Below are 15,816 nucleotides of genomic sequence, written 5' to 3' on the forward strand. Positions count from 1 at the left end.
TATTTATAGCCGTAAGGTTGAAAAAGTATATATAAAATGAAATGTAAATTTTATAGTTTATTCGTTAAAAGAAGTATAAATAACACTCCACATATGCTTTTATCATGAAAAATCCTTAATTACCTCACTATTACCCTACTGACTAATGAAATTATGTAAAACACAACTGGCTATGTGCATGTGTCCCCCAAGAGGGTTAAAGATAGTCCACCATTGTATACCAAATTTGAACATGAGAACTCTATTAGAGAGGATCAAAATTGAAGATTGGAATCCTTCTAGTTACGTTCATATATCATATTTTACGTTAAATCATATACATACACACATTTTTATGTAACTTATATACAATATTTTACGTTAAATCATATACATACACACATTCTTATGTAACTTATATTTTACGTTAAATCATATACATACACATATTCTTATGTAACTTATGGTGACATTTTCATATGGCCCCCCTTTAGTTTGTTAACTAAACTTTCTGTTAAGCTTTTATATAATAACACATCTCTCTTTTAAGTTTCTAAATTTCCACTTTTACCACTGAGGTTTTTAATTCTTCTTTTCTTTTCTTTTTTTAATTGTATATCACGGTTACGTGTCGCTACAAATTCGAAGCGAGTAGTTAATTCGTCACAATTTTATACATCTCGTTTAATCGTAATGTATCTTAATATGTTTCTTTTGTGTGCTTAAACACATTAATATCACCGTGCCATCTCACTTAATAAACGCAAACGTTCCCTTAAACATGTAGCAGAAAATGTGTCCCGTCGCAAGACGCGGGCATCTTATTTTCTTTCTTTAACTAAAAAAAAAAATACTATTTACTCGCGTGCTTCTTTTTGTGGACATGTTGGTATAAATATACGTTTCAATGTAAACAATATAACTTCATATTTCGGTGTTCGACGTAAACACTATAAATTCAGTCGGGTCAAATATAATATGTTTTCATACTTATTTTTATGTGCGTTTTCAGTTGGTTTACGTTTTGACGTAAATAAAAAAACAATATTTTCTCACGTGCTTATTTTTATGTACATCTCAGTATATGTTAGCGTTTCGATGTAAACAGTGTGAATTCATGTTTCGACGTAATTTTATTCTCGGAAACGAGTCGGGTTAAATATAAGACGTATTCATGCTTATTTTTATGTACATTTTCAGTTGTTCTACGTTTTGATGTACGGGTTACTGTACGTTTTGGCGCCCTGAGTCTTGATGCAAATGTAAGGGTAGTGTAGTGATTAGGTGGAACCCCACTAAACAACCTAACCCGGTTTCGATTTCGTTTCTTTTATACGATATAAATTCGATTTACTTTAAATTTTTATACAACCGCGATGCTTATATGGATTACATTGAGTTATATCATATACGTCAAAAATACATGTTTTCATATGGTTGACACATTACGTAACACTGGGATTAATTTGTTTAATGTTTGCAATGTACCCATTGCGCAACGCGCAGTGGACTTATTACTAGTGTACTCTTAAAACCTATATATTAAAAGCTAAAACTAATATTTAGCGATAAGTTTAATACATTAGCTGACAATTAATTTTAACTAGTTTTTTTTTTTTGTCGCGTGTTGCGGCAAAACCGAGCAGATGATAATGTAAAACAAACATGATTTGAAAAATAAAGCATGTTCTTAATGCTAAACCATTAGAATGATTTAGTTTATCATCATACCGTTTTAGGATACCAAATAAATACTTTATTATAAGTACAATTTTGTTTTTAACAAAACTTATAACGGAATGTCCATGAAAAAATCAATCATAACTACGTACTTAAGTTTTAAGAAAAAGTTATAAACGTATAATATTAAAGAAGTATCAAATTAATCGATAATATATGTTCTAAAAAAGAAAAGAGAATTATTAAAAAAACGATATAGGAAATATATGGTTTTAAAAAAGAAAAAACAATTAAAAATATGTTATTAAAAATAATAATAAAAAGCTATATATTATTATAAAATTAAAATTACTCTTCATCATCCTTCACTAACAATATATATCTAATATATATCTAATATATATATAATGGAGAGATTTAAAATTATGAAAACTAAAAAAGAATAAATAAGTTATAATTTAATCGTCTAACTAGTATTTTATCTCGTGTGTTACGGTGGTAGTAGTATAGGACGAGCACTCAATATAGTTGTAAAAGAAGGAAAATAAGTAACTTTATTGAAGTTTACAGAATATATGATTACTTTAGTAATTTACCCCGAGTGTTGTGGCGGTATCAGTAGAGTACTGACATTCACTCGGTGTAGAAGGAAAACGGTTATTTTATTTAAAGTTTAGGGTATGAGAATTTTATTAAAGTGCATGAGTGCAAACGAAAATGTAAAGCAATGTCTAAGGGGCTGTTTGATAGTCTTTTAATGATTCCATTAAGATGCTAAACTCTGAATTAGTCAGCATTAAGTGTGTTTGGTTCACTGACAGAACCTATGAATCAATAGGTAAGCCTCTTACCCATTTGGTTTCAAAATAATGCTGAATAAAATTTTTACCTATTTATCTATTCACCCGTGTTCATAATTGGCCACTCACGCACCACCTCCTCGACCCACCACTACCTCCTCCACTACCAATTAGTCAGGTTAAGCCAAGTTAGACATCTTACTGGTTCATGATCTCTGACTCTTACCCAATCAAAACTGTTAATGGTTCAGCACTTTCTAGCGCAAACTATGGTTGCAAAAGTCGTTAGGCGCTCATTAGTTGGAATTGAGTACTCTGAAAATACTCAGCCTAGGTGGAAAGTGTTCGAGCCTCGACAACCTACCTTAACTTACTCGAAAAGTAGTCGACATCTGAGACGTTACAACCATTTGCTAATAATCACCATATCTGATGTCCCCTAAATTACACCATATGTCCCCTAAGTTACACATTCGTGTTTTTCACAATAAATAATTTAATTAATAATATGATCAATAATTAATTAATTAATATTAATAAATAATCAACAAATAACAAATCCGCCGAGCCACACAGCATATTCTGCAGCTATATAACCCACAAAGCACTTAACGCATGACACCAGTTAGTTTTTCAGTTTTTCTTCTTCAAACCTTCTTCGCATAACCGTCACACATTCTTCTGCTCTAACAAAACGACTTCAATGGGCGTCGTACGGACAGACGAGAGCCGGAGATCTGAGATAGAAGAGTTCCGCCGTATGCTACTGTCCTGCTCCGCCGTCGTCGTTAAGGTCAGTACGGAAGACGAGCGCAATCTCCGGCGACTGACGTCACGTAACCGAAACGAATATACGGTAAATCAGAAGCTCGTTTGCGTCACCAGCGGCGTCTCGTTTCTCGGAATCGCTATCGTGAAACAGCTCGTGCTTAGAGGATATTCCGTTCGAGTTATTGTTGATAACGAAGGTAACGATCTTATTTCGTGTAGGTTTTATCGTTTTTGAGTGAAGTTATAACTGTTTTTGTGTTTAAATTGTTAAAATGATTGTTTATGGATGAAATTATCTCTGTTTTTTGTGTATAAATTGATGAATTGATTGTTTATGATTTAGATTAATTCTGTTTTTGTGTGTAGATTGATGAATTGATTGTTTATGAATGAATTTATGACTGTTTTTGAGTATAAATTGATGAGTTGATTGTGTTTGAATGAAATTGTCACTGTTGTAGTGTATAATTGTTGAATTTGATTGTGTTGACTTTGTACTTTGACTTACTGATGAGAATGTTCAGCATCTATGATCTATGTTCTAGATTGAAATTTGTAAAGTTGAATTTTATACTCCGTGTTAGGTTTTAGCATTTTTGAAAGAAATTATCACAGTTGTCTTGTTGAATTGCTTTGTAATTGCCCTTTTTCGTGTGGAATGATATGGAATTTATTTAAAAAAAAAAAAATTGACTAACTGAATGAAAACATTCAATATCTATGATCTATGCTCTAGATTTGTTAAATTAAATCATGATCTAAAGAACATGTAAGAAGCGATTAATTCGCTATCGAATCAACATTTTGCTCAATTAACCGCTGAGTTTGATATTACAGAAGATATAGATCGGTTAAGAGAGATTGAAGTTTCAGAAGATATCGAAACTTCATCAAGGATTACAAACAACAATCGGATAGGAGTCGTTGTAGCAAAATTCAACGATTGCCAGAGCTTAATGGAAGCTTTTGACGGATGTTATACGGTGTTTCACACAACTTCTTTCATTGATCCAAGCGGATTCTCCGGTTACTCCGTGAGTCTCATTCTATCATCTATAACTTTTGTCCTTTTTTGTTATAACTTGACAGAAGATATGATTATTTATGAAAAGATCTATGATGAAATCATGTGCTACAGCGTGATATAAAGTAGTTAGGTGACATATAATTGGTTTCACAAATGCATATCATGTTGGCCTTGTGGTTTATTATAATGCTTTTCGTTTCCTTCTAGAGACATTTCTATATTTTATTAAACTCTGTTAGTGGTATTAAATAATAATCATGTCGTTTTCCACCGGCTGAAGACGACTGGGGATATATTAAAGTCAGATGAATATACAATTGATTAAGATACTATTATGGTTTCAGTCTAGATCCTTAAACTATGATTTCGTTGTGTATCCCCGTTTGATTACCGGTTAAACTAATGCAACAAGCGTGACAACCGAGTTGCGTCTGATCTTTAAACCTTATGAAATTGACAGAAAGCCATGGCGGAAATAGAAGCAAAGGCAGCTGAAAATGTAGCAGAAGCCTGTGCAGCAACTCCATCTGTTAGAAACTATGTGTTTACATCTTCTCTACTGACATGTATATGGAGAGACACTTCCAATAGCAGCCTCTCCCCTATAGTAGACCACAATAGCTGGAGTGATGAATCCTTTTGCACTAGCAAAAAAGTAATAAAACTCTTCACAATTTCACATACAACTGATCATCAAATGCATACACCACCACATTTTAAAATCGAATTAATTATTGTTATTTGAAATATTACAGCTATGGTATGCATTGGGTAAGTTAAAAGCCGAACGGGCCTCATGGCGAATAGCCGAGGAAACGGGGTTGAAATTGAGCACAATATGCTCGGGTCTCATCACGGGCCCTCGCTACTTCTGTGCAAATCCATCATCCACCATCGCATACCTCAAAGGTCGGTTTTTAGCTTTTCTTGATAATTACTTTAAAGATATGAAAAATGAGATGGCTCATAGTAACAAGAATATGCAGGTGGTCAAGATATGTATGAACATGGTTTGTTAGCAACGGTTGATGTTAACAAACTAGCAGAGGCGCACGTAAAGGTGCACGAGGAGATGAACAAAACTGGTGGTGGGCGGTATGTTTGTTTTGACGAAGTTGTGCGTAGCCCTGACGAGGTTCACAGACTAGAACAAGAAACGGGACTTCACATAAACACTGTCTCACATGATAATGTATTTAGATTCGAACTGTCGAATAGAAAGCTTGATAAGTTGATGTCCCAAGTGCATAGATGCACGAGTGTATGTTAGCGTGTTGGGATTTAGATTTTAAATGTCGCCTTTTGTATTAGATGATGCGATTTTACCATGGTAAACTGAGTGTTGCGACTAGGAATTACATAAAGTGAGTATTCGGGGACGAATACTGGGACAGGTGGGGTAAGTGCACAGTCCTCCCAACCGCCGGAGTGATCTCACTCCGGGAGCCGCTACCCGACCAAGCTAGCTCCGCGGTGAAATACTGGGACAGGTGAGGGATGGTTATTTAGATTTTATCAGGTCCGCGATTACCTGAAATCAATCCCATATCCATTTATTTACCCACATCAAACTCGAATATATCCACGGCAAACTCAAATATACTAATGTATATATAACCTTTATAATAGTTGGAATAGTGTGGGAGAGTATTTGTTACTTCAAGTTGTTGTTTAAGGTGAGTTTAAGATTGGATTCAAGTAAGGGGTAATGCAAGTTGAAACGGTTATATCTGAAATCTATGAACCCAAAGGGGTGATAAGTAGCGAGTGCTGACTAGATATAATCTTTCAATTATATATGAAACTAGAATTATCCATTTTCATTCAATTATCTTAGTAGTTGTTGTGACTAGTGGTAGATAAGGAATTTTTTTCAATGTGTTCACTTTTTTCGTTGTTTAAATTTTTGACAAACAAAAATTAAAATTTTCGGGTCATCGTCGTTTGGGTGTAGTCGGGATGAGGAACATAATAAAAGACAATACCATAACAAAATTATATAATCATTACTCATTAGAAAACACAAAATAAACATATGATGTCTTTCGAAACGAAAAAAAAAGCATTAAATAAATAACAAAATTTGGCATACAAAGTTTGATGATAAGTAGGGCTGTAAACGAGCCGAGTCGAGCCGAGCTAGACCCATCTCGAGCTCGGCTCGAACTCGATTCGAGCTGGCTCTGCTCGAGCTCGAATTTCAAATCGAGCTGAGATTTGAGGCTCGAGCTCGGCTCGATTAGAATTCGAGCTAGCTCGGCTGGGCTCGATCTAGCTCGAACTAACAAAGAATCGCAAAATTTATTACTTGAAAAACCCTTAAAAATGAATTTCTTCATAGCCTAAAGGCCATAATTGCCATTTAATTTAATCACATGGCTAAATATGCAAGTATAAATAGTTAATTCACTTTCTCCATTGTCTTTACCTTCCTTTATAGGGGAGATACTCCCTTAGTTATTGTTTTCTAAGCGATGTGGGACAAAAAAATGAAGGATGTAAACCTTATCGAGACAGCTCACGAGCTCACGAGCCGAGCCAGGCCAAGCTCGAGCTCGGCTCGTTTACAAACCGAGCCGAGCCGAGCTGGCTCGTTTACAACCGAGCCAATTTCGAGCCGAGCTTTCTTCGAGCTTTTTTCGAGCGAGCCGCGAGCCACGAGTTTTTTGAACACCCCTAATGATAAGCAACTAAATAAATAACAAAATAAAGCATTAATTGAAGAGATTAGACATCAAACTTTCTTTTCAATGATTCTTACATAATTTGGCCTATAATTCAAGTTTTAAGATGATAAGCATCTAAATAAATAACAAAATTCAACAAGATTAATAGTAGTATTACTTGAAGAAGATGAGGCATACAAAGATTCATAGCAAAAAAGTCCTTAAACAACTAGATATATACCAAAATTCAAGTTACAAAAGTAAAAAAAAAAAATTTGTTGTTAGCAAAATTCAACAAGATTTATACTAGTATTACTAACCCTTTTAACTTCATATGATACTTAGCATCTATCAAATGTGGCAACCTCTGTTGGAGATAATTGATGACAGTTGTTAGCAAACGTCTGTTGGAAATCAACAGAGGTTTTTAACAGTCGATAGACAACAGTAGTTAGGTTATCAACATAATGGAATTTCTGTTGACTAAACCTGTTGATCATTAGTTTATATCAATTTTGTAAGTCTGCACTAATTATTTTTTACTTTATATCAAAATGTGTTATGCATTGTTTTCTAAAAACACCCGTGTTTGCACACGATTCTTACCGCTAGTACTATATAATAAAAGAAACCAATAACTGACACGTGTCATTCATTGAAGGCGTCTATGTTTTAATTTCCCATCTTTTCATACTTATCTTATATCAATTAATTAAATAATAAATAATCAATTAATATTAAATCTTATCTTACTTTGAATATTGGATAGAATCATTCTATTTTTTCTAATAAAATATTATCTTCAAATTTAAATTATAAATTTAAGATATTTTTTAAATAATAGTACAAAACAATAATCTTAAACTTAAAAAAACAATGATACGTTCATATAAAAAAATTTTAAGTACAAACAAAATATACAAAATAACTTATTAGACATTAGACCAAACTTTAAAAAAAAACACTAAATAGGAAGAGAAGTGAATAATACAATTCTATTTTTGATTTTTCAAAATGAGGTTCTAATCAATTCGAATTAACTTAACCAAGTTTATTATTCGATTCGAATTAAACTGAACCAAATTTATGATTTTTTAACCGAATCTAATAGCACATTATTTACTATACAAAATTACATTTATTTAACATGTGTTATACACGGTGTTTTTAAAGATATAACTTTTTATTATTATTTAGTATATATAATTAGATTTATTTAACACGTATAATACATGAGGTTTATAAAGATATAACTTTTTATTATTTAATTTATAAAATTACATTTATCCAACCGGTGTAATACACAGGGTTACAAAATTACATTTATTTGACCCATGCAATACATGGTTTTTTAAAGATATAACTTTTTTTTTATTATTTAGTATATATAATTAGATTTATTCAACCGGTACAATACAAGAGTTTTATAAAGATATAACTTTTTTATTATTTAGTTTATACAGTTACATTTATTCAACCTGTGTAATACACATGGTTTTTGGAGATATTTTTTTTATTATTTGGTATATAAAATTACATTTATTCTGTACAATACATGTGGTTCTTAGAGATATAATTTTTTTATTATTTAATATAAAATATTTCATTTGTTCAACCTATGTAATAAACGATATTTTTAAAGAATATATGTTTTAATTTAGTATATAAAATTACATTTATTCAAACCGTGTAATACACGGGGTTCTAACCTGGTATAGGTAGAGGATCCTTTACATTAATTAAATATTGTAAAAAGGATGAGATATAATGTGGTGATGACAAGTGTTCTGTATCTAAATTAATTAAAAAGGGTGGATTAGTAATTTTCAATTTCTTCCCATTAATTGATTAAAAGATAACTGCCCAAAATAACCGTCACCCTTTATTATAGGAATTCGAATTTAAGAATTAATCTACGAATTTGTGTCATCTCGTTCACCGGTTATTAATCCTGTAGTGTTATATAATTCTGTAGTGCAACCACCATTCAGAACTGTATAGTGTTATATATTTTTATATGGTGTTATATAATGCTTTTTGGTGTTATACAATTCTATAGTGTTATATAATTTTGTAGTGCAACCACCAAAAAACACTATATAACACCATCAATTATTAATTCTGTAGTGCAACCACTATTCAGAACTGTATATTGTTATATATTTTTATATAGTGTTATATAGTGTTACATAGTGTTATATGGTGTTATATAGTGTTCCTTGGTTTATATAGTGTTATATGAAGGATGCATAGTGTTATATTTTTCCGGTAGCATGTCTATGATGGATGTATAGTGTTATATATTGTTATATGGTGTTACATAGTGTTATATGGTGTTATATGATGGATGTATAGTGTTATATGATGAATGTATAGTGTTACACATTTCTTGTAGCAGTTACATATTTCTGTATTTTTAGAATTTAGGATTGATAGAATTTAACAGTTAAATTTGAATCGCTATAATTTAGGAGTGAATCACGAGAATTTAGGAGATGTTACCTAATTTGAAACATATACAAAGACACTATTACACCTACAATTTTCAAATCAGTCCATATAATTAAAACACAATTTATAATTTGGTTTCTATTAATCTCAATCATTAGATCAAAGATCTAATGGTTTTAAACACTTCTCACACTTTAGACACTTTGTACATTATCCCTACCCACCTGGTATATATAGTATAATATAATATAATGGCTCCTTTCGTAGAGTGTAAGGGAGAACGGTGTGGTCTCGGGGAGTGGATGGGGGGGAGTGGGGTTACCGCGCGGAGAATCACACCGGGTGTTTGAATGGGGAGTGGGAAGTAGGAGAGAGGGTGTTTTTTCGGTATATACTCACCGAAGGTGAAGAAGAAAAAAGGGAGGAGAGAGAGAGAGCAGAGAGCAGAGAAAAACCAATCAAATTTTTTTATTTTTTAAGAGTGTGTGTTTGAACCATACCTAGTGTTTGAGTAGAAAATAGAGAATAAAGGGGGGAGTTGACATCGCTTTATATTTTTAGGTAGAGAAAACTTAAACACCCTAACTCACCCCAACCATACCGTTCACCCTAATGAAATTTCTATTTAGCGAACAGACTTTTGTAAACGCCAAAAGACAAACTTTTCCAACGTTTCGATCAAGTGTCTCTATAACTTCAAATAAAAAAAAGATTTAGGGGAATTTGATTCGGTTATACATACTTGGTTAAATTGGTGACGTGATGTTTAACGTGTTAACAATTTGACCATGTTAAGACCTTAAATAATTATAACTATTACTATATATTATTATTACTACTATATATTACTAAACGAATTGAAATTAATAGTGATTTTAATATTATAGGTAGAGGATCCTGTACATTAATCCAAAAGTGTGAGAAGTATGAGAATCGTATTATAGCATTGTATATAACACTATATAACACCATATAAACAACGTATAACAATATGTAACACCATATAACACCATATAATACTATGTAACACTATACAACACTATATAACAAATATAACTCTATAGTTTGTCTGATAGCATGTCTATAATAGATGTATAGTGTTATATATTGTTATATAGTGTTACATAGTGTTATATGGTGTTATATGGTGTTACATATTGCTATACTGTGTTTATATGGTGTTATATAGTGTTATATATAGTGTTATAATACACTTCTCATATTTTTTACACTTCAGAATTAATGTACACTATCCCTACCCTAATATTATAATAATATATAGTTTTTTTAATACTTTTATTATTTTAAAATTATAAAAATAGTTATTTTCTTTACTTTTAACTTTAATTCTTTTTTTAATATCATGGGTTGGGTTACCGGTATCGAACCAGTATTGGTATCGAAAATACAGGTACGGTCCTGTTCGGTATCAGTACATGAAGGTAAAAACCGACACTAATACAGAAAACGGAAAAAGTTGGTGCCGAATTGATATTGGAAATCTTTTGGTTCGGGAAATTTAGTGCGGCTACCCGCTATCATTTGCTCATCCTTGATCACGGTTACCGTACGAACAACGGTATTGTACAACTTTTTTTGTTGATTTTCTTCAACTTTTAATTTTTTCTTTTTTAGTTTTAGGGATAGGGATGAGCTCAGTATCAATGATACAGAATCGGTACTGATACCGAATATACCGGTTACGGTACCGGTATATGAAGGTAAAAACAGTAGTGAACCGGTACCAGGAACGCCAAAAGTCGGTACCGAATTGGTACTTGAGATCTTTCAGTTCGGTAAATTTGATACCGGTACACAGAACAATTTGCTCATCTCTAACCACGGGTTTCATACGAACAACATCGTTACCATACAATTTTTTTGGTTGATTTTCTTTCGGTTATCTTTTATTGTTTTTTTTCTAAATTTTCTTTTTATTCTTGTCAGCAGTTTTGTGCGCAACACGCTCGTACTAATTTCAAAACACATAAAAACACCGACTAAATAACAAAAGAAATTCGCTGCAACGCGGCGAACTTCTTTAAAGGGGGTTAAGTTTAATACCTTTTTTTTCAAATGCAAGCTAACGGATACTTAAATAAAAACTATTAAGCTTACTCTAATACTGGAATAAGATCAAATACAAACACTTAAGTTTGTAAGAACCGTAAGAACTAACACATAATTGACAAGTGTCCATCAATAAAAAATTAGTTTAGGGGTAATTTAGACCTTTTGACCATATTTATTTATAACTAATTAAAAATAATTACAAAAAATATAATCAGCACAACACTATATAATTAGCATAACATCCTTAATTGTTCTTCATTATCAGCACATCGTCCTCAATCGTTCTTCATTATCAACATAAACGACATTAGCACAACATCCTCAATCGTTCTCCATTATCAGCACACCAGATGTGCTGATTATATCTACTTTTGATGTTTGTTTGTATTATTTTGTAATTAACACATAATCAGCACGTTATCAGCACAATTATAAAACACCTTTTGTTAACTTTTTTAAAAATCACTTTTATAAATACAAAAAAAGTATAGCAATATGGTACTCATATTAAAGATAAAAAAATACTTGATTTTATGATATATATTTTTTAAAAAAATAATGAAGTATATAAAAGTTATTTTAGTTTAAAAAACCTTGGTGGAATTTGTATTTAATGGAAAATGGTCAAATGACTAGCAATTTTACAAAATTACCCATAATTTGTTAGTAGTAATTTTTAATTATAAGTGTTTTATTTATAATCAATATCAACCCTTGATTTTAATTATCAATGGTTCAGATATGTTCTTACGGTTCTTATAATTAGCACTGTTTGTACAGGATCTCAACCCCTCTAATACTTACTCCAATATGAATTTTATTAACTTTTGTTTTTTTAGACAACTTATTATTCTAAGTTATTTTTAAAGTTGAGAAAATGGATTAAAAAAAAGTATTTGAACTCCCCAATCAGACCCTAACCATAAAGAATTTATAAAAACAAGTAGCAGCCATTCCGACTTGAATCACACTAAAATAAAATAATGTTCATTTTAAACTGAATATATATATGTTATGGTGTCGAGTACACACACTTTGAAACCTTCCAGCAAAAACAAACAAATAATGAAATAAAGGTATGGCTAAGATGGCTGCTTTATATTGACTAAAAAAAAAATCAAAATAGCAACCACCGATCACACCCGTCATAAATCAAGAGAAACCAACTTACTTTAGTAAGTAAAGAAAATGCACCATTCGTATTAATTAAAAGTTGAATATATCTACTCTTCATAATCAAAGTAAAGAAAATGCACCACTCGTATTAATTAAAAGTTGAATATATCTACTCTTCCATAAGTTGAATATATCTACCCTTATCGTCATAGCGGTTATGGAATCGGCTGTGTTATCTGCTCATTAGTTGGATTGATTCTCAAAACCGGATAAACAACATATAATATATATTTTATAACTAATATAAAATAAATTATATGAAGCTGTTTTATTTTTTTGGTTTGCATTTGCAATGCTAACAAAACATAATGCATACGATACAACAAATATGAAGTTTGAAGTAGTAAGCGGATTGGTAAACGATATTTGTAAAGTAAAAATATAAGAGTTCAAAACTCGGTCCAACTACTAGGAGATCGATTTAAATAGACTTAACCAGACCGTTTACGTACCCGGTTCTCGATATGGCCAGTTCATTCTCCCGGTTCTAGGAGCTTCAAAATAGAGATGGTCGGTTTTCAAATGGATCAAGGTTTTAGATTGACCTAATTTGGATACAAAACCAAATACAAATGGTGTGAAATCCACTAGGACATTTATGAAATAACAAAACAATTGAGCGTTTTATCAAATGGATAATATAAATGGTGTGAAATCCACAATTTTCTTCAATGTTACAGAAAATATTCAGTCAAAAAGAGATGGCCAAAAAAACCGAATAGCCCACACATCCATGACAAAAGATAAAAATTTTGGGGCATTCCGAGAATCGAACTCGGGACCTCTCGCACCCAAAGCGAGAATCATACCACTAGACCAAATGCCCGAACCATGTTAACACTCAGTCTTTACTAAATATAATTTATTTTTAACACAACTTGAAATCCACCTACGATATTATATCAATATTCAATAGCAACAAATACAACCTTACAAACACCATGAAAACAAAGTTTTTGTTTATCACCAAGGAAACAACACATTCGAGTCTAATCTAACCACCTCCAATAACAATGACATTTACACGTGTACACATTTTAATTTAGTAGTTCACTAGTTTGGTTGCATTAGCTAAATGATATGTTTTCAACATTTGATCAGACTATACAAATGTAACATATCTATTCAAGTATCAAAGCATAAAATCAAACTACACGGATAATTTAACGTAAATGAGCTTAGGCTAGGGGGTGTGGTTTAAAGCCCCTAAGGGCTTTATTACGCCACGTCAGATCCACATCAGCGCCATATCACATAGGGGGCTTTAAAGCTCCTCTCTTTAACTTGCATGCAATGGTTTAAAGTCCCTTTAAAGTTCCCCTACTAAACAAAATACAAAAAACAAAAATAAAGAGAAAAAAATTGATTGGCTGAAAATGATGGGTCCCAATAGCCTCTCCCTTTAGTGCTCGTTACTGGGCTAGCGAGCCTTCAATAGCACCGCCCCTTTGGCACACAGGGGATGGTATGGGGTCGCTATGGGACGCTAATGAAGTTGAGTTGACCAGGTGCGATATACCACACTCTGTGTCCTTATCATACACATCTATCATAATATCAACAGAATTCCCATCAAGTGGAATATGAACATATGAGTGTGGAAATGCTGGTTGTCCTTTTCAAGACATGTTATACTGAGAATTTTCAGATAATAGTGTTTGGTAAATTATATTTATTTTCTCAAGTAGCTAAAGAAAAACGACCAAAAGCAAATAATTATATATCGTCAAAATATATGAATCTAAAATATAACGATTTACTTGATCATTTAAAATAATACTTGCATTAAATTTTTTTAATAAACTTTATATAAAACTTCCAACAATATTAGTATCTTTTTACTGAAAAATATGAACAATAAGTAGTGCATACAGCATATTGATGCCAATTATCCAAAATTGGTTATTTGAGAGGGTCGAATGCCCGAATGGAATGGGTTATTACTTATTACCAATAACTAAAAAAAAAGAGTTGGCATGTGATTGGTTCTCACATCCATGGGCCCCATCATCATCTTAACTGTAACACCCCAAAACCTGAATGTTTATAATTGTCGAATGTTCCTAAATGACTTAGCATAAAATAAATAACTAGGCTATTTAACCTAGTTAAGTGTGTGGTTAAAAGTATTAATAGACGAGTTTTACCAATATTATTTAGTGGAAAACTTTAAGGGCTAAAATGGGGCAAAATGAAAGTTAAATTTTATTTATGAAAAATACACATAAACACACACACGTATGTGTGTTCGAGAAGAGCCAGGAAGCTCCATGAGAGCTCTAAAATCCTAAGCATGAAGATCATCAAATTGGAAGGGTAATTGAACTCTAAATCCATAACCGAGTATGGATTAATGATCACCTTCTCAATGGGATCATAAGGTATGTCTTAAAAGTTAGATTAGTGATCTTTCACGAAGTGGGTTATGTTGTAATTGACGAAATTGTATGATATTAAGAATGAGTATGTGTTAGAATCATCATATAGCTCATGGATTGTGCGTGGTTTAGGTTAATTTGATGTTTAGAGATGAAACCCGTTGATTATGGTGATGATGTGTAACGCCCCAAAAATGTTAGTAAGACAATAAATATACAAAATAAATAAAGAATGTAACTTGGTTAATGAAACATGACTAAATGGTAGCTAATTAAGTGATAAAGCCTAACTTAAAACACTTTCTCAAAGTAGGAGGGACTAAAGTGCAAATATTGAACAAAAAGGGATTTATTTAGTAAATGAAAAAGAAAAACACCATGTCTGATGTTGGGATCGATCGAACAAGGGCAGGGAGAGGGTGAAAAACCCTAAACTCAAGAAATCAAGAATTGAAGCTTAAATCTCAAGAAAATTCGATGCATGAGCCCCTCTTTGCGAAAATCTGACCCTAATTATTGAAGTGGTAAGTTTAATTTGCTGAAATTGTGAATTTTTGAAAAGGGGGTAAAACCCAATCTCGATTCCTTGTATCGATTGTAATAAATCTGAGTTAAAATTTGCTTTTAGAACAAGAATCATGCTTGAATTTAGGATTGTATGAAAAGTGTAGTGAAAACCCACTTTGTAAAGATTATATTACTAATAGGAGGTTCTTAAGGAATATGATTATGTTTTAGTTGATATGTGAAATTGTTGTGATGCTTGAATGCTAGATAAACTGATTTTAGAATGGAAATTATGTGAATTTAGAGGA

The 15,816-nt window shown here is 31.9% G+C and overlaps 1 protein-coding gene and 1 non-coding gene across 2 annotated transcripts; one reads left to right on the forward strand and one right to left on the reverse strand.

The window, feature by feature from the left end:
• Nucleotides 1–3,066: 3,066 nt before the first annotated feature.
• Nucleotides 3,067–5,608, forward strand: LOC110921729 (cinnamoyl-CoA reductase-like SNL6). Its single transcript, XM_022166078.2, has 5 exons — nt 3,067–3,427; nt 4,068–4,264; nt 4,718–4,912; nt 5,013–5,166; nt 5,244–5,608. The coding sequence occupies exons 1-5, from the start codon at nt 3,163–3,165 to the stop codon at nt 5,525–5,527; spliced, it is 1,095 nt and encodes a 364-aa protein (XP_022021770.1). The 5' UTR covers nt 3,067–3,162; the 3' UTR covers nt 5,528–5,608.
• A 7,769-nt stretch (nt 5,609–13,377) lies between these two features.
• On the reverse strand, nt 13,378–13,449 carry TRNAP-UGG. Its single transcript has one exon. It is a non-coding gene; the product is annotated as a tRNA-Pro (tRNA).
• Between the last annotated feature and the right edge of the window lie 2,367 nt (nt 13,450–15,816).

This window comes from Helianthus annuus, chromosome 17 (assembly GCF_002127325.2).
Source record: "Helianthus annuus cultivar XRQ/B chromosome 17, HanXRQr2.0-SUNRISE, whole genome shotgun sequence".
NCBI lineage: Eukaryota > Viridiplantae > Streptophyta > Magnoliopsida > Asterales > Asteraceae > Helianthus > Helianthus annuus.

What these genes read in the sequence shown, in the direction of transcription:
- LOC110921729 (XM_022166078.2), top strand. Translation starts at nt 3,163, where the DNA reads ATGGGCGTCGTACGGACAGACGAGAGCCGGAGATCTGAGATAGAAGAG. An exon ending in GCGGATTCTCCGGTTACTCC is followed by an intron (nt 4,265 to 4,717) that starts GTGAGTCTCATT and finishes TGAAATTGACAG; the next exon opens with AAAGCCATGGCGGAAATAGA. An exon ending in CCTTTTGCACTAGCAAAAAA is followed by an intron (nt 4,913 to 5,012) that starts GTAATAAAACTC and finishes GAAATATTACAG; the next exon opens with CTATGGTATGCATTGGGTAA.